The sequence below is a fragment of the Schistocerca americana genome, chromosome 3 (assembly GCF_021461395.2).
Source record: "Schistocerca americana isolate TAMUIC-IGC-003095 chromosome 3, iqSchAmer2.1, whole genome shotgun sequence".
NCBI classification, from domain to species: domain Eukaryota; kingdom Metazoa; phylum Arthropoda; class Insecta; order Orthoptera; family Acrididae; genus Schistocerca; species Schistocerca americana.
Window position 1 is genome coordinate 198,813,367 of NC_060121.1, and position 23,252 is coordinate 198,836,618.

The 23,252-nt window shown below is 42.4% G+C and overlaps 1 protein-coding gene across 1 annotated transcript in view; it reads left to right on the forward strand.

Moving 5' to 3' along the window:
• The window catches only part of LOC124605971 (solute carrier family 22 member 7-like), a 28,374-nt gene extending 5,398 nt beyond the window's left edge, over positions 1 to 22,976 (forward strand). Inside the window, exons 3-5 of the mRNA XM_047137936.1 lie at positions 15,305 to 15,462; positions 19,365 to 19,533; positions 22,730 to 22,976. Of these exons, the coding sequence (XP_046993892.1) occupies positions 15,305 to 15,462; positions 19,365 to 19,533; positions 22,730 to 22,976 (574 nt within the window). The remainder of the gene's footprint in view (positions 1 to 15,304; positions 15,463 to 19,364; positions 19,534 to 22,729) is intronic.
• The last annotated feature ends 276 nt before the right edge of the window (positions 22,977 to 23,252 follow it).

The window sequence follows — 23,252 nt, forward strand, 5'->3', positions numbered from 1 at the left end:
TGTGTGCTTCTTCGTATACGCACACACATTTTTCGCTTGACCTCATGGAAATGAGAATTGAAGCAGCTCCCAATAATATCTTGATCAATCCACTCGAATATTTGTTTCACGATGGAGGTAGACAAATAATGGCTGCCTTCTCTTATTTGATGTATTAGTGATGATAAAAGCTGATGGTACATTGGGACATGTCGCCTACAGCAACCAAATTTACGTTCATTTGTACTTTCATGCTGCCATGTTTCACTATTCCACTCGGCGCGGAGAGGTACTTCCTACATAGCTCCGTAGGAAACGCGTCATCACAGACACTGAAAGATTGTGATGACTTGAATGCACAGTGTCTGTTGATTGGAAAGAACAGACAGCACGTAAATCCAGCAACTTTGAAAAACTATACAGGGTGAAAAGTCATTTTTTTCTATGAGAAATGTTTAAACCGGTAGAGGAAGATTTCTCTGGTGGCAAATTAATTAAACCAACAACCACTTTCCCATATTCTTATTACCAAGAGACAACACATTAACACAACCCAATTTCAATTGCAGTAGATTTTCAAAAATGCCTCCATTGACACGTAGACAAAGGTTACACAGTCAGATCATGTTCTGTCTGACACTGGCACACCCCAGTAATATCCTGAATTGTTCCTGATGCTGCTACTATCCGAGCAACCATATCCTGTTCTGATGCAACAGGAGCTGCGTAAACAAGGTTGTGTATCTCTCTCCACCCAAAAAGTCCAGAGTGTACATATCTGGGGATCGAGCAGGCCATGGTACAGGACAACCTCTGCGAATCCACGTTTCTGGGAACCGTCGGTCCAGGAATCGACGCACACGATGACTGAAATGTGGCGGCACCCTGTCATCTTGGAACCACATGCGTTGTCTTGTAGGGAGCGGGACGTCTTCCAGCAATTTTGGCAATGCTGTGGCGAGAAAACTGTAACAGTGCCAGCCATTTAATGGCCTCGGTAGCAGATACGGCCCAATTAAACAGTCCCAACAACACCGCCCCACACATTAACGAAGAAACGCACTTGATGAGGGCTAGTAACTGTGGCATGTGGGTTATCCTCACTCCAAACATGTGAATTGTGCATGTTGAAGACTCCATCACGCCCGAACGTTGCTTCATCGGTAAACAACACAGAGGATTGAAATGCAGGATGCATTTCACGTCGTTCCAAGTAAAACTGCGAAAACTGTGCTCTGGGTGGATAAATAACTGATTCCAGGTTGGGGACACACTGTAAGCGAAATGGGCGTAACAATTGCTCTCGAAGGACTAAAAAATGGTTCAAATGGCTCTGAGCACTATGCGACTTAACTTCTGAGCTCATCATTCGCCTAGAACTTAGAACTAAAATAAACCTAACTAACCTAAGGACATCACACATATCCATGCCCGAGGCAGGATTCGAACCTGCGACCGTAGCGGTCGCTCGGCTCCAGACTGTATCGCCCAGAACCGCACGGCCACTCCGGCCGGCACTCGAACAACTGAAGAGCATAATACGGCCTTCACCGGTTTAAATAATCCTCATAGAAAAAAATGACGCAAGGGAAACGTATTTGTTTTTATGTCCCCTACAACCTCACAGAGGTTGTCGGTTTAAATACTTTTCACCCTGTATGTAAATTGAAGGGAGATCGCTGCTATCAACTGCAGCTGGACACTAAGCGGAGTCAGCGGCGACATACGAAAATGTGTACTTCACCAGCATTCGAGCCCGGAATCTCAAGCTTACTAGGGAGGAGCGGCAACCACTGCGCCATCTGGGACACAGTGTTTTCGCAACTGCACAGACTATTTCGGTACGCTTTACGGCGAATCCACAGTCCCATCAACAGCAGTGATCCCCCTTCAGTCTACATATACTGTTTCATAGCTGCTGGATTTACGTCGAGTTTGTTCTTTAGAAGAAACGACACTGGCATTCAAATAATAAACCTGACTGGGCCCCATGGAATCGACGAACAAACGTTCTGTTAGTTTCTCAGCCTGGAAAGACTACAGCAGCACCCTGCGCTCATCAGGATTGTGTTTCGCCACCTTACAAGTCTGAGACCGGCTAACCATCTTCCACTGATCACGGTACAGTAGGTGGAACTTGTAAGAGGCTTGGGTGCTAGTTTTGTCTACCTGGACACCCTCTGCAGAGTCTACATTGCCAACAATGTAAATTTTCTCGCTGCACATAGTCAGACTTTGATGGTTTGGCACCGCCGTGCTAATTCAAACATTTTGGGCTTGGCAGTCAGATCTGCCTTTCTGAGGTGCACCAGCACCTCCCACAAGTGTTGGAGATGTTTGGGTAACAACTTGCTATATCATACAATGTAGGCTTTCACGGCCGGTGTTGTCTTCAGTTGAAACTTCTGGGCTGGGAGCCCGTGGTCGATGTATAAGATTTCCACCTGAAGTTTCGTCTCCATCTGCGGGAGACATATTCTCAGGTCATCCTGCTACTGCCACTGAGGCTGCAGGTACTCTCGTGTTTATAGAGCGCATAGAGGGCACCACTATTCGTCACGTGATGCCGACGGTATGCCTATCTTTGCAAGGCGTCATCATTCTCGATTAAGAGTAATCGATTGTCATTCTGCTGGCACGACATCGATATCCGTATTTTGTCCAACTTTAAAACTTTCTCTTTTCTATTAAAATTGTTATGGTGTTTGTGAATTTCTATTGCTTCCCTATACATGCCCTCATGATAATGGGATGTTCGTGCCAGAAAGCTTGTCTCATTAAATTCAATTTTGTGATTCCCATCTCGAAAACATGCTCAGCTACGGCCGATCTTTCGATGTGTCCTAAGCGACAGTTTCTTTTATGTTCGGCTAAGCTCGTGTTCTACACTTCTTTTCGTTGCTCCAATATATACTTGTCCACAACTGCATGGAATTTAATACACCCCAGCTGTTGCTAGGGGATGTCGGGCTTCTTTTGCAGTTCTTAATTATTCCTTAATCTTCTTGATGGGTCTGAAGATTGTTTCGATACCATAGTTGGCGACAACTTTCCCGACACGGTCCGTGACCTTATTAATGAACGGTAGGAAAACTTTTCCAGTAGGTGAGCGTTGTTGCTCTGGACTTCTGGCTTATTTTCTGTTTTGATGGAGGGCTCGATCAATTTCCTTGCTGGTATATCCATTTTTCATGAAGGCTGACAGTAGGTGATTCAGTTCATCTCGTAAGTTAGCCGGCTCGCAGATTTTGTTGTCTCTGTCCACCAAGTTTTTCATGACATCTCTTTTTTGCCTAGGATGATGGTTAGATTCCTTGTGGAGGTATCGATCCGTGTGAGTGTTCTTTCTATATACCTTGTGGCCCAGCGTCCCATCCACCCGTTTAATTACAGACACATCCTGGGATTTGAGTTGACCTTTGCTCTCTTTCAGATGGTTCAAATGGCTCTGAGCACTATGGGACTCAACATCTGAGGTCATCAGTCCCCTAGAACTTGGAACTACTTAAACCTAACTAACCCAAGTACATCACACACATCCATTCCCGAGGCAGGATTCGAACCTGCGACAGTAGAGTTCGCGCGGTTCCAGACTGAAGCGCCTAGAACCGCTCGGTCACACAGGCCGGCGTTGCTCTCTTTCTCCATCGTAAACTGTATCTTCCGGTTAATGCTGTTCAGATGCACCAAGAAGACATCCAACTCTTCTACACCATGAGGCCACACTACAAATGTGTCATCAACATAGCGGTACTATTTAGCAGGCTTTTTACTGGCAGTCTGCAGCGCTCGCTGTTCGAAGATCTCCATAAAGAAATTGGCAACAGCTGGGCTGAGAGGGCTTCCTATCGCCACCCCGTCGATCTGATCTTAAAACTCGTTGTTGTACTGGAAATAAGTTGTCGTCAGGCAGTGTTTAAATAAAGTAACTGTATCAGTCGTAAAGATATCTGCTATATATGAAATAGCTTCGTTTACAGGCACCACGGTAAACAATGACACTACACCGAAGTTCACAAGAATATCACTTTGGCTGACGTAAATCTCCCTCAGTTTTTCAATAAAATGCACCGAGTTTTTAATGTAACTGTCCTTTCTGCCGATGTGTGGTTGCAGCAAGCAGGCGAGATATTGGAGACCCTATGGCACTCACAACCGGTCTCAACGGGACCTGTGGTTTATGTACCTTTGGGTGTCCATAAAGTCTGGGTGGATAAGCTTCCGTTTTGCAGAGTTGTTTCTTATCATTCGAATAGAAAGAAGATTGTTTCACCAGATGATTGGTATTTCTCAATATTTAGGTTGTAGGATCCTTCTGAAGCTTTTTGTGCATAGGTCACTAATCTTCTTGTGATAATCTTCGGTGTTCACCAAAATCGTAGCACATCCTTTATCAGCTGCAAGTACAATAACGCTCTTATCCGCATTGATCTCCCACAGTGCTATCCTCTCCGCTTGAGGCAAATTGCTGGTAGGTAGTTATGCTTGGCGTAATATTCTGGCTGCTTCATTCCTCATTTCATCAGCGGAATGCGGTGATAACAAACGGATTCCTGCCTCCAAATTTGCTATATTGTCCTCCGAAGGAACCTTTAGTGGCGTGACTGCAAAGTTGCCTCCTTTCGATAGAACTGAATGTTCCTCTTTTGTTAATTCTCTCCCAGAGACATATTAATCACAGTTCGAGAGTTGCCAGCGATTGATGTTTCACCTCTGCCTTTCTGTAGGCCATCGAATTTCCTCTTCTGCCTTTTAGCTGCCATTTCTGCACTGAGCTCCATGGTCCTGAACGTTACAGTCCGCCTTATTCCAGCCATAACACTGCATTATATTACTGATATATAAATGGAGATATAACAGCTTACTGCTAGTTTGCGCTAGTTCTCGCCGCGTCTGGTGAATTCTTTCCCGCAGCATCGCTAGTTTCATGCGGTTGTAAATACGGTGCTTTTAATCAGCAATGTAGGCTTTCACGGCCGGTGTTTACTTCAGTTGAAACTTCCGGGCTGAGAGGCCGTGGACGATGTATAAAATTTCCACCTGACGTTGCGTCTCCATCTGCGGGAGACATCTTCTGAGGTCGCGCTCTATGCGCTCTATAAATGCGAGAGTACCTGGAGCCACAGTGGCAGTAGCCGGACGTTGGAAAAATGTATAAGGTGATTGCCTAACATGTAATTGATCCGAGAGTTGGATTACGATACTGTATCCTGTTAGTGAACCATACCTTATTAGTTAGTATCTTAAGAAGACTATATGCAAATAATTTAAGACGGTTGGAAACAAATGTCTTACTTCAAATTCACCAGAGCAAACATCATCTATCCTGCGCCCTCCCCCCCCCCCCCCCCCCCATCCCACCTCCCTGGCAAACAGGCATGCTTGTGTAATACACACATCAAGAAAGTTTTGCATCACCACGTTTCCGAGAATTCAGGAACCTGTAAATAAAATTGGAATAGAGATCAACATAAACGTCATTTTATTGCTCATGAAAACCACACACCGCATGTTGTACCACCATATAGCGAGACCTTCAGAGGCGGTGATCCAGATTGCTGTACACAGCGGTACCCTGTAGAACGTCCTCTTGAATTAATGCATGCCTGTATTCGTCGTGGCATACTATCCACAAGATCATCAAGGCACTGATGGTCCAGATTGTCCTACTGCTCAACGGCGATTCGGCGTAGATCACTCATAGTGGTTGGTGGGTCACGTCGTCCATAAACAGCACTTTTCAACCTATCCCAGGCTTTCCACTCTAGTCGAGCGATGTCATTATCCTGAAGGAAGTCATTCACAAAATGCGGACGATGGGGGCGCAAATTGCAGTCCGTGGAGATGAATGCCTCACCAATAAACTGCCGATATAGTTGCACTGTCGGTTGCAGGATGGCATTCACGTGCCGTACAACCGTTACCGTGCCTTGACTGTCAGCGGCGTACGCCGGCCCCATACAATGCCAACCCAAAACGTCAGGGAACCTTCTCCTTGCTGCACTCGTTGGACAGTGAATCTAAGGCGTTTAGCCTGACCGAGTTGCCTCCAAACACGTCTTCGACGATGTTGTGGAATAAGCTGCACTAGTCGGTGAAGGGAAGGTGATGCCAGTCCTGAACGGTCCATTCAGCATGTTGTTGGGACCATGTGTACCGCGGTGCATGGTGTCGTGGATGCAAAGATTGACCTCGCCATGGCCGTCTGGAGTGAAGTTGCGCATATTGCAGCCTATTCCGCTCAGTTCGAGTCGTTACACGACGTCGTGTTGCTCCACGAAAAGCATCAGTCGACATGATGGCGTTAGTGTCAGTATTCCTCCGAGCCATAATTCGTAGGTAGTGGTCATATACTGCAGTAATAGTCCTTAGGCGGCCTGAGCGAGGCATTCCTGACTCTCTGTATCTCCTCCATGTCTCAACAACATCGCTTTGGTCCACTCAGAGACACTTTCCTTACTGAGAGCCTTTCCTGGCATAAGGTAACAATGCGGATGGGATCGAACCGTGGTATAGGCCGTCTAGGCATGGTTGAAATACAGTTAACATGAGCCATGTACCTCCTTCTTGGTTGAACGCCGTCTCCTGATCGGCTGTCGGAACACCTCCGTCTAATAGGCGCTGCTCATGCATATTTGTTTAGATCTTTTGGCGGGTTTAGTGACATCTCTGAACAGTCAAAGGGAGTGTGTCTGTGATACAATATCCACCGTCAAAGTCCGTCTTCAGGAGATCTGGAAACCGGGGTGATGCAAAACTTATTTTGATGTGTGTATAAACCTGAGTGACGGCCGAAACCTAAAATAAAATATCCCTCCTAAACAATCTAAAATTAAAGCTGACTTTTGAATGAAATCACACCGAAGCAAATGTTCAATACTCCGACCCTTCACCACAGACATAAAAAATGGCCACGAAAAATCATTAATCCTAGAAGACGCTCTCAACAATGCCACCAACGGAAGCATGTGGCCTTTCAAAGTTCTACAGCTCCTAAACAGAGGTTTAATATCAGAAAATTTACATTTATGTCCATGCCACGAATCTCACTCATGACTTAAAAAGTAGATGCTGTTACCCGAGTCCAAGCTGGTGCACAAAGGCTCATGAATAACGTTTATAGAAACGCAAGGGGGTGACTCACCTGTTGCTACCCTCGGTCCATTAGAATCACTTGGCAATTTGGACGACCGACGTCCAGCCCGTCTCCTCTGGCGTCAGCTGTCCGAATATTTCGTTCGGTGCACTGTTAGGCGAAATGACCCGGCACACCACAACGATAACAACTTCCCTTAACGCAGATGAAGTTTCTAACCAAACTTCTACCCTCGTCTTATCGAACCGACGGCTGTACCTCGCCGTCTCCCATTTGATTAGCCTGTTCAACCCCTTCCTCATTGCTTACCAAGTGACGTAACACGCCATAATTATGGCGTTTATCTGAAAAAAAAGTGCGGGAATGGTCCACCGGTTTTGCCATAAGGAAGTTGGTCATAACTACCTCCGATTCCGGCAAGTTCACATCGAATGCAAATTGTCCCCTTACATACGTCGCTGACATAATCAGTCAATGACTCTTGTAGGTGTTTCACGCAAAACATATATTGATTCATTATTTGACCTTGGACTCCACCTGACACCCGCTCTCTCCGAATGCTGGCGTGCAACTCCCAGAGCCAGTACCGCTCCTACAGGGTGATGCTCACCGTCTCAGCAAAGTATCCATAGCACAGCGGATATCAAAGTGGTAAAATGACTGCCTGAGGGACTTCAAATACTGTAGCCTACCTTCGCACGTCCACAGTAAACTAAAAAAATCTTGCTAGTAGCAGCAAAGTGTCAATAGCGAGAGAATCTACTCCCTTAAAACCCCTCAAGAGGTGATCAGGTAGCTTAGGAAAGTGGTATAACAGATTATCTTAATTGCTACACCTTGCACGTGCATAACTACTGATGTTTTTTAATGGCAGAGAACTTCCCTCTCCACTAACTTCTCGCTTCTTATGCGACTCTAAGACACTTAACCTAAACTGACACAGCGTTACCTGGGACCACAACTGACACTCGAATTCTCTTTTGAAACATTGACTATCAAATCCAAATCCCCAAAACGAGTAAACTAAAGAGCAATCTGAGTCTGAAACCGGTAGACCTCTTTGAAAGTGTATTCGAGAAACCTAACATTTTTCTACAAGCCGGATACAGAATCAATGCTGTGTTCAATAGGAGCACTCACATAAGGTATTCAGGCCACTGCCACCTGTATTGGACTCTACGCTGCTACCCGGAGCCGTGCTGACAGCTAAAGGTACGTTGTCCAAGACGTGACGCACACTAGCGACTGCGACGGGTCGCTACGTGACGTCAGAAGTTGCCTGTTGGCGCATGCACAGTTCGAGTTTGGGATGCGACGCGCGACTGTTGCGGCAGCTGCCGCAGCACTGCACCAGTGAGCAGTGTTGCGACGGAAACCGGACGACACAAAGACGTACGGCTGCCAGAAAGATGTCGAGCCAGTCAAGGAAAACTGAAGTGAGCCACTCACAGGGTGTGAAGCTCTGTGAGTTGGTCTCGCAACATCCTTGCCTTTACGATTTGAAGAACCCTAAACATAGGAACACTTTGTTCAGAGACGGAATTTGGGAAGAAATTGATGCACAGTTGAAACTGGCAGGTGAGTGAAATATATATTATTTTCCCATTAATGCAAAATTTTCAGTCCTATTATGAAAATCAGTATAATCCATGCAGATGTAGAATTAGAATGACGAAAATGAACTTGCAGGTCAATTTTCGCATTACTCTTTTTTGGGACGATAAAAATAGAAAACGGCAAGTACATTATAAAATAAACAATCTAAAGTACAACGAGAAAGTTACACTTTACAATACCTTCACTTTGAAAGTAAACGGCAGATTGGTGTCTTGTTGATACCTTCCAGTTGTGAAAAACCACCACCAGATTGTTGTACAGCTTTCTGTAATCAATAGGTGTTAATTTTTGAGGAAGGAGTTTCTCAGCAGATTGCGCATACAGTATGCTGCAGTAAGTAATTTGTCACATTCACTTCAATTCACTGGTAGAAGATGGTGCTCAAAAAACTTGTGCCAAAAGTGCACAACTGTTTTACAAAGCCCTTCTGGTCTGACACAGTCCACAATTGAAATTCGTATTTTGTAAATCCAGGAGTCATCTTTTGAATTCAGCTTGGCAAGATTAAATGTTCATGTCATCCATAACGATGAAAGACGTAAATATTTGACATTTGTTGGTTTTGTTAGGGCGTCTACTTCTACTTGGGTATCCTCGTCCAGGTTCAGAAGAAAATACAAGAGGTGAGTAATTTATCCTCTTCCCAAGAATGAGAAGAAAATATGTTGAAGGCAGCATGTCTTTACATTTAAGAAATCTACATTTCGTGGCATTTTAAATAAAATTGTCAAGAGCATATGGAGAAATATTAGTAACTCATACTGGAGAAATATATGACATAAAATGGTTTTATTAGGTCCAAATGTGTCATCGAAACAAAACAAATGCATTCTCTATCGTGTGATGACCACATGAATCACGTTGCGCGTCGACAGAACTGGCGGCTAGTCGCGACGCTCACGGAGATATATGAGCCCAAATCTCGGAAACGGACATCGATATCATTCTGATCTCAACTTTAAAAATAATTTCGATATGTTAGCTTCTTTTCATCGGCAACGATGTATGACCTAACGAGAACCATACGCAAAGTAGCCAGCAACCACATTTTTCACTGTACACAATTCAAATTTTATGAAGTAGGTTACTTGTAAATTAAGTATCGGAATAACTGTGATGAATATCGGAAAAATAGACACCTCATTATCAAGCTGTGATGTGAAAGTGTAAGATACGCAAACATCAATTTATTGTGCTTTTTACTTTCCTCACAATCGATAGAGAAGTAATATACAGCGAAAAAGAAACGCAAAACTGGGAGAGTTAAAGGAGAATCTACATCGAAAAACTAACTCTGGGAGCTGAGGTAACTTTGTTCCATTAACATAATTTTTTATACCATGAAAATCGGAATTCTTATTTTTCTTGAGTATTTGAATCCGCCGCTGCCGACCAGAGTTTGGGAAACAGCGACGAATCCTGTCGTGTTGCGGCCTTGTCACCGTCTGCCAGGGTGGGAAAAGATTAGGAGGGGGCAGCGTCGTAGTCGCAGCCAACTGTCGCGTCTTGCACAACGTTGCTTAAGTGACCTTCAACTCCTCAGATTGCCAAGAATATGAAGTTTACTGCTTAGCTGCTCCTTCTTCAGACAGCACACTTCCACTACAGCTCAGTCTTCATGCTAATGACAAGAACATCTGACAACATAAAGCAAGGATAGATTCTGACAAAATGCAAAATACGGTTATAACGTTGCTAGGAGGATATTACCGTCAACTATCAAAAAACGAAGAGAGCTCGGTTCAATATTAATAATTACCACCTCCTAGGGCTGCCACTCTCTGCTACCATTTTGATACATAGCTTGCTGTGCCTGGTTGCCCTGAGATCAGAAGAAATGGACCAAGAGTCTATAGAACATCATTAGTGGTACCAACAAATTGTGAAATCCACTTACTGGACATACATCAATAAAATCAGTTTATGCACTGGGTTTCTCTCCACAATGATGATATGGAAGGTACAATATGGATTTCAAATATGGAATAATGGAAGTGTGTTTCACATTAAATCACCTAACCAATGCCTTGATTATTCAAAAGATTAATTCTTGCATGAGCAGCTACTATTCTTAACATCTCCTTAAGGAAAATCATTGGAAACGTTGCTAGACATAACAAGTCGTCAAACTTAGCAGGAATAAAAAAAAAATATGTACATAAGTAAACTCTTGTTGCCGTTAAGCCACTCAATGGCTAGTAATATGTTCTGACGCCACTCAGACTTTCAGTATGTCTTGCAGACAGTCAACAACAATACCTAGGCCCCGCCTCTCTGAGACATTAATATCAACAGGTCATATACATGAACATCAACAGCCATTAAAGAAACAGTCCCGAGGTCCAGTTAGCTTTAAGTGACAAGCAATGAACCCAAAAGGTCGCCAGACTTTTTTAAGCTAACGTCTGGAACAAAACAATTATTTACGACCTAAATATATATTTACAACAAACCAGGCTTGGGCTCTAAACATTATGGGATCCCGCAAAGACAGATTTAACATAACGCTCACACTTGAGAATGGGAAAACACAGTAATAACTATTTAAAAATGTAATAACGCATTAAACAAAGGCCATTTTAAAGACCAACGCCAAATGCATCCAACCTAAACTAATGTAAACTAAATCACACAAAAGGTGAGGTCACAGCACTAATAATGGAAATGTCGTGTGGCTAGGGCCATCCGTAGGGTAGACCGTTCGCCTGGTGCAGGTCTTTCGATTTGACGCCACTTCGGCGACCTGCGCGTCGATGAGGATAAAATGATGATGATTAGGACAACACAACACCCAGTACCTGAGCGGAGAAAATTTCCGACCCAGCCGGGAATCGAACCCGGGCCCTTAGGATTGACAGTCTGTCACGCTGACCACTCAGCTACCGAAATTAAGCTTGTGAAAGGAGCTGTTCGTATCCCAAATATTTCAATGTGAATTAGCCTAATTGTATCTATGACTACTAGATGGCGCGCTCGTTGCAGTGCCATGTTCACCTGGTCGCATTTGTTAACGTGGGCACCTGAGTACGTTTTGCAACCTGCACCACGCAAGTAACGAACAGCCCTTAGTGGCTCGCCATCATAGTTTTCTTTATCTGAAATATCTTTGTGCCTAATGCCCTTTTGGCATATTTTTTATTTTATAAATGACATACAAGTACTGTCATTCCTTACGATGATTCCGTACTTATACCCTATCATAGGCTTTTAGTGATTATTCTGTGTCCATATTATAGAATATAAACCTTTTTTTAAATACTGAAGAAGACGCTCCTAGCAGGGTTGAAACCAGGTTAATTTGTTAAAAATAGTGACCGAGGACTGTTTTTCTTTCAATTGTAACTATTCACGGTCTCTGAACGTGCAGCCATGTACAAAACTACGGTGCAATTTTTTTGTGATTTACCGTGTGTAACAGTGTATGGATGGTATATTGCAAGTAACTGTCGCACTGAAAATAGTTACACGTAGCATTATACGAAATATAGATATACAAACAATTGGAAGTAGCCATTATATGGTAGTTTTGGGGCCGACATTTATATTCTTAGATAGTGCAAAGATATGTAAAAGTAATGGGGGTAACTTCACCCACAACACTACTCAACACACAAAATGTAGTGTAAACGATGTGCCCTTAACTTAACTTACTTCGTGTTACTGAATTCCAATTGGAAACATCATTAACTACATATGGGACCACATGTATAATTTATTGGCATTGCGTAATTTGCGCGATCTTCTCAAGTTCATCACAGGCTAAGTGGCGTAATGCTCAGAGAATAATCTTCAGTTCTTTAGAATAATTGTATTGAATCTTTCTGTTCTCACTCTTCTCGACGTTCTTTCATCAAAATTGCTTTTTGTTAATTTTCCAGCTGGTACGTTCAGTACTGTTTTATCCATGCAAGTATGACCATGTCAGGAACCAACTATGGAACCGGAAAAAATAGCCATGAGAACTTAATTTACTCGTGAAATGAGAACTGTTGCACTTGAACCACTGATTCACACAAACAAAGTTTTGCCGTAGGCGCTGTATGCCAAACTGTGGGTTATGAAGTATTTTGTAAATAACTTTATAGGTAAATGACGTTGCACTTACGTAAAAATTTCCCAGTCAAGAGATGCGAAAAATAAATTAATATACGTCTGATTGCCCATAGATCAGAGTATATTATATACTCTAATTTTGAATTGGTCTTCAGGATCGGAGAGAACACAGCACGGTAATTAATTAAGACGATTTCGTATGTTTTGTTGAACATTTAAAAAAATTGAGAGAAGTTGTGATTGATGAAATATTTCTGCATGAACAGTTGAAATATTACATGTTACTAAAAATGCACACGTGAATATCTTACCTACAAATTGTGGTGACGTTGGCGATCAACAGTTGTGTGTGCCTTCACCGAGATATTTCACCGATGAAGCAAAATTTGCAGGGTGGCGGGATGATCCTCTGCCATTAAATTACTGACTTTTGCCGTAAAGAGACGCTCCTTCGACACACTGCTGGAGCCAAGCAGTCCGTAGGCGTTTAACAGTTGCTTCTCCTATTGCAAGATACGCGTAGTAAATATAATAGTGTACATTGTGTCATGTACTGTGATTTTCATGTCGTAAAGATCGTTTAATAGCACTACATACATGGATAGGGCCAATTGAACATGATGCTTATGGTTCTTAAATGTTTTATTTATGAAAAACTTTTGGATAATTTCCTACATTTCATCCACTAACACGAGAATCTGGCGAGGTGTTCCAACTCAAAATGAACACGTTTCGTAAGAAAATTTTTCAAGACCCTTAATATGTCATCAAGGTGTGTCGAAACCGGTTGTTGCAAATTAGGTAATTTTTATAAGACCTTGGCTTTAGAAAGTCTTTGGTAACTATAAATAGGAGTATTCTCATGTTCTGCGAACCTAAAGATATGAATAGATGACTTAAGTTACTAAAATTTAAAAATCTAACTTGATCACATTGAGTAATTAGAGGCGATCTGTGAATATTTAACTTCAAGAAAGACAGTTTCTCAGCCAAGATTGCATTTGTAAAACCGTTATTTACGGTTATCGGTTTCGGTAAACAGAATTACCAACATCCAATCTTAAAAGGGGAGGCCGCCAATTGTGAAATTCAGATTCGATTCATAGTGCGAATAACAAAAGCTCATGGCCGGAGGTGTAACGTGGCAAAGCACCAAGATGCACTTCTCAGCCGTTGTCGAGAAAATCGACAGTTAAAAGAAACCGTTGCAGTGAAATACTCTCGACGATTAATAATTTTGTACAGCGTCGTGGTGCATCGGTAAGCGCTCGGGTTCGTAATCCGAAGGTCGCCGGATTGAATCCCGCACCATGCAACTTTATTTCATTATTAGTTTTTTGTAATTCAAATATATATATACGTAAACTATTAATGAATTGCTTATGCATGTTGGTGAAGACAGATCGTTGTCCAACTGTACCACCTCCATTTTTCCGTTTGTTTAACAGGGTGTACCAAAACGCTCACGTCCGCACTGATTTTCGACGATGTTATAAGTTGCGCTAGGGACCGCATCTACCTTCTTTCGAAATTAGCAGGCAACTACGCTGTTATGCGGCGGCTCGTTTCGGCCCATTCAACATCTGTCCATCAAGTGTATCGAGCGAGTAACAGAGTTTATATTTCATACCTGCCACAGCAAATTTGTGTTCGTGGGATCTCTGTTCTAATTCGAACGTTTGACTTACGCTCTACGTATTCGTTTCGGAATATCGTTTCTGCGTCTTCCGTTAACTATACGTGGTTGACATTATGAAGATAGTTAATAACATTTGTGAAATATAACTTTGTTTGCGGAAAACATACTGATGTTCGAAGTCGCCAGTTTTTCCACGACAAACGACTTTCAACAACTTATTATATGCGTAATTGTTGCAACTGATTGCCGGGAATTATATATATATATATATATATATATATATATATATATATATATATATATATATACACATTTGAATTACAAAAAACAAATACTAAAAAAAAGGCTGCATGGCGCGAGATTCGATCCGGCGACCTTCGGACTACAAACCAGAACACTTACCGCTGCGCCACGACGCTGTAGAAAACTATTAATCGTCGAGAGTATTTCACCGCAACGGTTTCTTTTAACTGTCGGTTTTCTCGACAACGGCTGAGAAGTGCATCTTGGTGCTCTGCCACATTACACCTCTGGCCATGAGCTTTTATTATGCGCAGTATGAATCGAATCTGAATTTCACAATTGGCGGCCTCCCCTTGTTAGTACAGGTTACCCCATGTGCCCAACTTCAGTCAATATAATAACCTGAAAAGAGATCATTTGGCGCTAACTGTGTTTAACGAAACCGATCATCGTAAATAAAGGTTTTAAGTACGAAATATTGGATCCAAAGTTTACTTTCTTCAAGTTTTAAAAATTTATAGCGCAGTGTTATCAATTTACACTAAGGAAATGTGACTGCGAAAATCAACGAAAATCACGGTTACTGTAAAATGTTATAGCAGCAGTCAGGATCAGCCGAATCCACCCGCCTGACAATCCTGCGTTACATTTCAACTTCATTCTTATTCTCGCTGTAGGTACGGCCGACGGCCGCAGCAGTTTCTGTGTGTGGCAGCCCACGTTATCAGCAGGCTGTTGCTGGTCCTCACTCCAGACGTACTTCCGCTGTTCATCCTGGCGCAGTCCCTTATATCAGGGGCCGCAGGTCCTATGATTGAATCAGCTTTGTCTGTTGGTGAGTGCACCGTGGGGATCGTATACCCCAACGCGTATTAGCTTTTTTTAATTTTTGGATTATTTTTACTTAATTATTACCTGTGACTGCATGTATCGTGATATAACGACAGTCATGTAGCAAAATCTGTTTAAATTGCGCCCAGTCGTAAAAAATAATCCCTGTTCGCCAACAGTCTTTCGTAGTTGTTCGTTGGTGTCCGAGCTGTGGATGCACTGGGCATAACATTTCCAGTCGCTCGGTAATAGCCATGAGATGTGGGTGCATGGAAATGTGTTTAGTGGCACGTTGTCACACGTACTTATTTTTTCAGTAAGGGTGTTAGATAATAGACGATCCATCAGTGTCATGGCTTTTCTCGCAGCAGACGATTCAAGATGAATAATTTATGGCAAACAGACATTTTTCCTTTTAAGTGTTTTCAGTGCTCGCTATTCGTGCAACAAATGAGAAATTTTATTACCATTAATTGGCTATTTCCATTTACAGCATTCACCGGCCATACGGTCCGCCAATTCTAGCTATGGTTTGTCCAATAGCCCTTATTTCTGAAATTACTGGAATCAAGTTCAGGAAATTACAATCCACAAGCGAGGAAATGATAAAAGTCGGATTACAATAAGAGAAAAGTAGGAGGTTACTGGTGCAGGGTCATTCTAAAGGGGGAGTTAAAGCATTCTTACATAGAGCTTGCGTGATGCTGAGGGAATTAGATTAGGAAATGAGACACTTAAAGAAGTAAAGGAGTTTTGCTATTTGGGGAGCAAAATAACTGATGATGGTCGAAGTAGAGAGGATAAGAAATGTAGGCTGGCAACGGCAAGGAAAGCGTTTCTGAAGAAGAGAAATTTGTTAACATCGAGTATAGATTTAAGTGTCGGGAGGTCGTTTCAGAAAGTATATGTATGGAGTGTAGCCATGTATGGAAGTGAAACATGGACGATAACTAGTTTGGACAATAAGAGAATAGAAGCTTTCGAAATGTGGTACTACAGAAGAATGCTGAAGATAGGATGGGTAGATCACATAACTAATGAGGAGGTACTGAATAGGATTGGGGAGGAGTTTGTGGCACAGCTTGATTAGAAGAAGGGATCGGTTGGTAGGACATGTTCTGGGGCATCAAGGGATCACAAATTTAGTATTGGAGGGCAGCGTGGTGGGTAAAAATCGCAGACGGAGACCAAGAGATGAATACACTAAACAGATTCAGAAGACTGTAGGGTGCAGTAGGTACTGGAAGATGAAGAAGCTTGCACAGGATAGAGTAGCGTGGAGAGCTTTATCAAACAAGTCTCAGGACCGAAGACCACAGCAACAACAACGTAGAGAAACTGCGACAAGAGAATGAATATTTAGCGCTTGATGTCAAGTGATCTGATAACGAATTTGATAACTTCTTGTTAATGGAGTGGGAGTATTTTCTTTTAAAATCGATGGAAAAATATATTAGAACATGATGAAGTACACAGCCATTTTACGGTGGTAAGGAAATTTTCTTTTCTTCAACATTAACTGATTACTCGTATATAAAATACATACAAACATTGAACAATTTACTAAGTTTCTATCCCCTTTGACATGTGCCACCTTTCTTATTCGTTACAGTAGTAAGGAAGCAATCTGGGTAAGATCCTAAACTCTAGATCGTAAAATGCAACAGAAAAAAGTTTCTACGCCCGTACATGGAACGATTTACAAGTCAGACCAGTACCACAAGCGGCTCTGAGAAAGCGGGTATAGACCTGTGTTGAAACCCCAATATTAGTACGTATTGGAGCCTTCACGGTCGGCAATAGAGGCGCTGACTCTGGCACTCTGTCGATCGTGAAGAATGCGAATATTGTCCTGCGATACGTTTTTCGACGCTTGCTCGAACTGTGCCCCTAGTTCTGTAAGAGTTTTTGGTTGACGAGTCACACGAAACACTTCTCGTCCCATACAGGAAGTCGATTGGAGGCAAGTCTGGAAATTTTGGTCGTTAAGGAAGTTGCTGCATATCTTGCAGAACACGTTGAGTTTCATGTGAAGTTTGTAAGCGAGCATTATCCCCTTGGAAGAACCTTCCTGTTGCAATAACGGTAAGAAGAAAAAAAACGGTCTAGCAACATTCTTCACGTATTGAGTGTTAGTGTTCCCTCCAGAAACACCGACGGTGAAAAAGAATTGCAGCTTACTGCACTTCAGACCATTGGGCCTGGAGTGGAGCCAGTGTGTTTTGGACGAATGCATCGTACGAGACAGTACTCACCAGGTCTATGTCGTACGAGCAAACGACCACTGTTTGGTTTCACGCAGAATCTACTTTCATCGCTGAAGATCATGACGTGCCAGCCGGCACGGTGGCCGAGCAGTTCTAGGCGCTACAGTTTGGAACCGTGCGACAGGTACGGTCGCAGGTTCGAATCCTGCCTCGGACATGGATGTGTGTGATGTCTTTAGGTTAGTTAGGTTTCATTAGTTCTAAGGTCTAGGCGACTGGTGACCTCAGAAGTTAAGTCGCATAGTCCTCAGAGCCATTTGAACCAATAGATCTGCTGATGAACGCGCTGGCTTCTGTGATATTCAGGACGATTTGAGTGGAGCAAAGTGGCTTACAGGGCCATCGAGAGGATTCACAGTAAATAAATGAAACACGAAACTACTGAGTTTTAGCATAAATGCTGTTAGCGATAAGCTTCACATCAAAATCAGGGATCACGTTGTAGGTGATTGTGGGGATTTGGCTGCCTAGCATTCATAATAAAGCATAACGAACGAACCATGGTGGTCATAAAAATCAGAACAGCTATATGAAGGAGAGAATCCCCCTCCAGAAGACATCTATCAGTATCCACAACAGGCTTTAATAAGTGAAAGAATTTTCTGAGCATGTATATCTCAAACACAGAATTGTATGGTAGTGAATCGTCATCTGTATGTCCGCCTCGATAGCTGAGTGGTCAGTGGGGCACAGTGTCATGCGCGGGACCTGGAATCGATTCCCGGTTGCGTTTTCTCCGCTCTGGGCCAGGGTGTTGCGTTGTTCTCATCATCATATCATCCTTATCGACATGCAAGTCGTCGAAGTGGTGTCAGCTAAAGAGACTTGCTCCTAGCAACCGGTCTACCCGACTGGGGACTCTCACCTCATGACATTTAATTTTCTCATATGTAAGAAAATTGGAATGAAGTAGATGAGATGTTACAGGAAAGTTCTGCCTGGATGCCTTTGATAAATACTCAGCAGTAAATTTTTATGTGAAGGATGACAGGACTTGTGTTACTATATAAGTGAACAATTTCTATTCCGCTACAGGGCCCAGTCATTCAGGTTACCTTGAACGTGACTCAGGATATTTCTTCCTACATTCTCTGCGACCATGTTTTACATTAACGTTTTACACTTTCATTTTGATTATACTGGCAACACTCCGTTCGTCTAAAACGAGGGCTGCATCCATATTCTCCTAGTTTGACGAACTCTCGGGGGGGATAAAAGAAGCACCACACATTTTGAAATCGTTTGCGCATGGAGATGACAGGGACTACTTGGAACAGCAGGTGACATATGATAATCATGGTCCTCGTACCTTGGGTGACCTACGGCAGTAGTGTGTGACTTCAGATGGATATGGCTTGTCTCAAGAAACTTAACTAGTTTCCAAGCCGAACTGAAGCGAGTGCAGTACGAGAGATGGGTTTACTCGGTATTGCCTTGTTGTGGGAGTGCACAGCTCTTTGGGAGTTAAGCTTAATAAGTACGAATACATACGCAATATTTAAATCTGTGGCCGTACGTAGTTACCAGATATTTCTGTCCATGTGATTTTATTGAAACCTAAGTTACATTGTGATGCTGATACTTAAGTAGTTGGTATCGGATATAGATAAAGACTGATTAAGTACCTTTTCTGCTTTAGGTTTGGAGCTGACGGACATCAGACATCGGACGACGCTGAACTATTTCTCGAGCAGTAGCCTCGGGCTTGGCATCATGGCTTCCGCCTTTTTAGCCTGGCCCCTGCGCAACTGGAATTACTTTGTGTCTTGTTCTGCAGCATTCTGCTTAGCGCTGTTTTTATTTTTCAGGTAATATGTAGCGTAAAGGAATCCATATACCTATTCCAGATACATATGATGATGAATATTGGGGGGTTATGTCGTCTTAGGAATCTTTTCGTAATAATAATGTTTCCACACCATATTTTAATATCACATTTCTTTACGATTCTTCAAGCCTGAGACTTTTGTTTTATGCGATAATTTTTCATCCAATTTTTAACAAATCTGTAAGCTGCAGTATATCGCTACTTAAGAAAAACTTCATCTCCAATTTCGACTGCAGCTATTTTATATTCCCTTATTCGTCAACTTCGCCTGTGATTTGTTCTATACGTTCTTACTGGGAATATTTGTGTTATTTTTGTGTCTGAAATTGACTAAGTTCTGTTGTCAGAGTTCCATTTTTGTAGTACACAATGAAGACTCGGTTTGATGTGTAGACGTGGAAGCAGTATCATGAATCAGTTTCCATTACCGAATGGGATTTTTTTTTCTAATGTGCAGAATCACAGTTCTTCGTATCTCGTAGGGCCAACGCAGTTTTCGTGGCTAAAACGGAAAGTTTTACAATGTTGCTTAAATGGCTATTATTAATACATCTGATGACGTTCTGTAGCATGATGCAAACAGACCATTTATCTATAAAACAACTCCCCTTTCAATTGCAAAACTGCAAAATGAAACGTATGGAGAGGCTTTGGACTTGCGGAAAACTGTTCTGAGTCTAATTATACATTAATTTCTTTCGCTTTCTTGAAATTCACTGGGTAACCGTCATTGCTGGGTATGTATCAGTGCACTGCCCCATTAGTACATCTCCTATTCTCCGTCTCTCAGTCGATCTCCTTCTTTCCCTCTCTCTGTCCATCTAATTCTCCTCTCTTTGTCCATCTCCTCCTCTTGCTTTTCTCCGTCCATCTGCTCCTCTTCCACTTCTCTCTTCTTATGCTTCCTCCCGCTCTTCCCATCTCCTGCTTCTCATTCTCCTGTCCATTTTTCTTCCCATTTCTCTATGTCCATCTTATCTTTCCTTTCTGTATCCATCTCCTCTTTTCCCCTCTGTCTGGCTCCTTCTCTTTACTTTCTGTCCATTTCCCTCTCCCCTTTCCCAGTCCACTACCTCCTCCTCCTACTTGTGTCTGTCTTATCTTCACTCTTCCTTCTACCCAGTTTCACCCCATTCCAATAGGACGTTGGTGGTTCTTACACCCAAATTAATTATTTCCTATTGATTAGTAGTATGTACCAGGATTGACTGAAGTCGATGCAGTACTTTAGGATGAGCAATTTACCCTGCTCTTGCCCTCGTACAGTTATGTCACATATATTTCCCAATTATTTAACGTGTATCACTTATAATTGTGGACGTTATTTACCTATATCTCTAGCGAATATCGTTCTGCAGTTTCGTTTCCACGGAGCTCCTTATTTACGATGTCACATCTCCTGAACTGCTTGTCGTAGAGTGATATAATATTGCATGTACATCCATTTGCGTACCTGGATACTGTCTGAGAAACGCTTTGCGGTTACAATCATCTGTAAGGAAGTAATAAATTAAAACGCAATGCACGTTCCAGCAGTCTTTTTTATTAATAGCAGTGTTTATGACATCGTATCTCCTGAACCATGAATTATAAAATGAAATATTTTCGTAATTAAATTAAGTGGTATATGTGAACACTTCATGCCATGTCTGTTGCAATAAAAGTCTGAAGCAAGAATGAAGAATAGAGTGAAACGCCATACGTGATACAGCAGTTTTACTGCATGAACAGAGAAAATGTAACAAGCGATAAGCTTTTTCCCTTTCATCATTTTCTGTGTGTGTGTGTGTGTAAATGTGAGTGCGTGTGTGTGTGTGTGTGTGTGTGTGTGTGTGTGTGTGTGTCTGTGTGTGTGTGTGTGTGTGCGTTTGGGGGGTGGGGAGGGGGACGGGGATGGAGGAAGGAAAAATTTCAGCAACACAGTTTCATCAATTAATTTAAATTTTAATAATCAGCAGTCTCAGTTGCACCATTTACCTAGAATTTACCTAGGTTTCAGTCGGGATAACCCAACTTCTTAAGAATAAAAGTAATTACCGTTTGTCCATACTGGACATCGTCAAGCTAAAACTACAAATCCATAAATCTCCAGTACAGCACTCGCGACTGCAGCATCACGGTCGCGAAGTGGGGCTGAGGCAGTTGCAGGTAAGTTTTTACAATCTGATGGTAATTTATGGGTTTGTAGTTTTAGCTTGACGACGTCCGCTATGGACAAACTGTAGTTACTTTTATTCTGAAGAAGGTTGGGTTATCCCGACTGAAACCTAAGTAAATTCTAGGTGAACGATGCAACTGAGGCTGTTGGTTATTAAAATTAAAATTAATATTTATACAGTTGTTGACAGGGCAGCGAAATGATGAAACTGGTCAAGTTTCATAAATGTTAGAGATTATTATTATTAATAAAGTTGGTTACAAGTCACTAAGGTTCTCAATGTCAAATACTGGAGAAATATGGTCTGTTTATTTGCATGTCATGAGTTACGCTTCTTTTCCCTCCCACACTCGCCCTTTGATAGATAGGTGGTTCTTACCTCCACAATGGTTCTATCGAAACATTAAGTCTCGAATGGAAAACAGCCCGCAGTTGTACTAAATTATGTTTATTTTAAACCTTCACCATGGTTTCTGCTATAACATTATAGCGTTCTTCAGAAGTCATATACACTAATAAATGAAAACTTTATTAGCCCAGCGGCTGCGTCAAGACCAATAAAATAACTTCGACATTAGCCTGTTTCGAACATAAGTAAAAATTACATATGCTCGAAACAGGCGTATGTCGAAGTTACTTTATTGGTCTTGACGCAGCCGCTGGGCTAAGACGTTTTTCATTTATTAGTGTGTATGACTTCTGAAGAAGGCTATATTATTATAGCAGAAACCATGGTGAAGGTTTAAAATACACATAATTTAGTACAACTGCGGACTGTTTTCCATTCGAGAAAATTTTCTAATGTTTGCTGTTGTTGCTGCCATGATGACAATAATGAAACATTAAGTGGTGTGTGTGTGTGTGTGTGTGTGTGTGTGTGTGTGTGTGTGTACCAAGTTTGGTTGTAAACGATCGACTGGTTTACGATGAGACTTGTATTGTACTGATATGCATCCACTTTTGTAACATGTATGAATTTAAGACGAAGCGTCCACATGCTCTCACTAATTTTGCACAGGTGGTTCCCGGAGTCTCCGCGGTGGCTGGCGTGCAGAGGTCGTGAGGAGGACGCCCTGAGGCTGTTGAAGCGCATCGCCACTACCAACGGTGGACAACTGCCACCTTACGCTCGGCAGGTGATGCGGAACGTGGGTAAGGCCCAGAGGGACAGGAAGGGCTTCCTCAGCCTCTTCTCTAGCTGGAACGTCTTCAAGAATAGTGTGCTCCTGATTATGGCAAGGTATGGTGATACAGAGGAGAGCTAACCAATGAATATCTGCTTCTTAATTTCGCTGTCTTCACTTAAAACTTGTACTTATTAACTGATATAATGGATATAAAAACCTTCAGGAGATTACAAGTTAAAGTCCTATGTAGAAGCTTCCTAACTGTGAGCCGGCCGCAGTGGCCGTGCGGTTCTAGGCGCTTCAGTCCGGAACCGCAGGACTGCTACGTTCGCAGGTTCTAATCTTGCCACGGGCATGGATGTGTGTGGTGTCCTTAGGTTAGTTAGGTTTAAGTAGTTCTAAGTTCTATGGGGC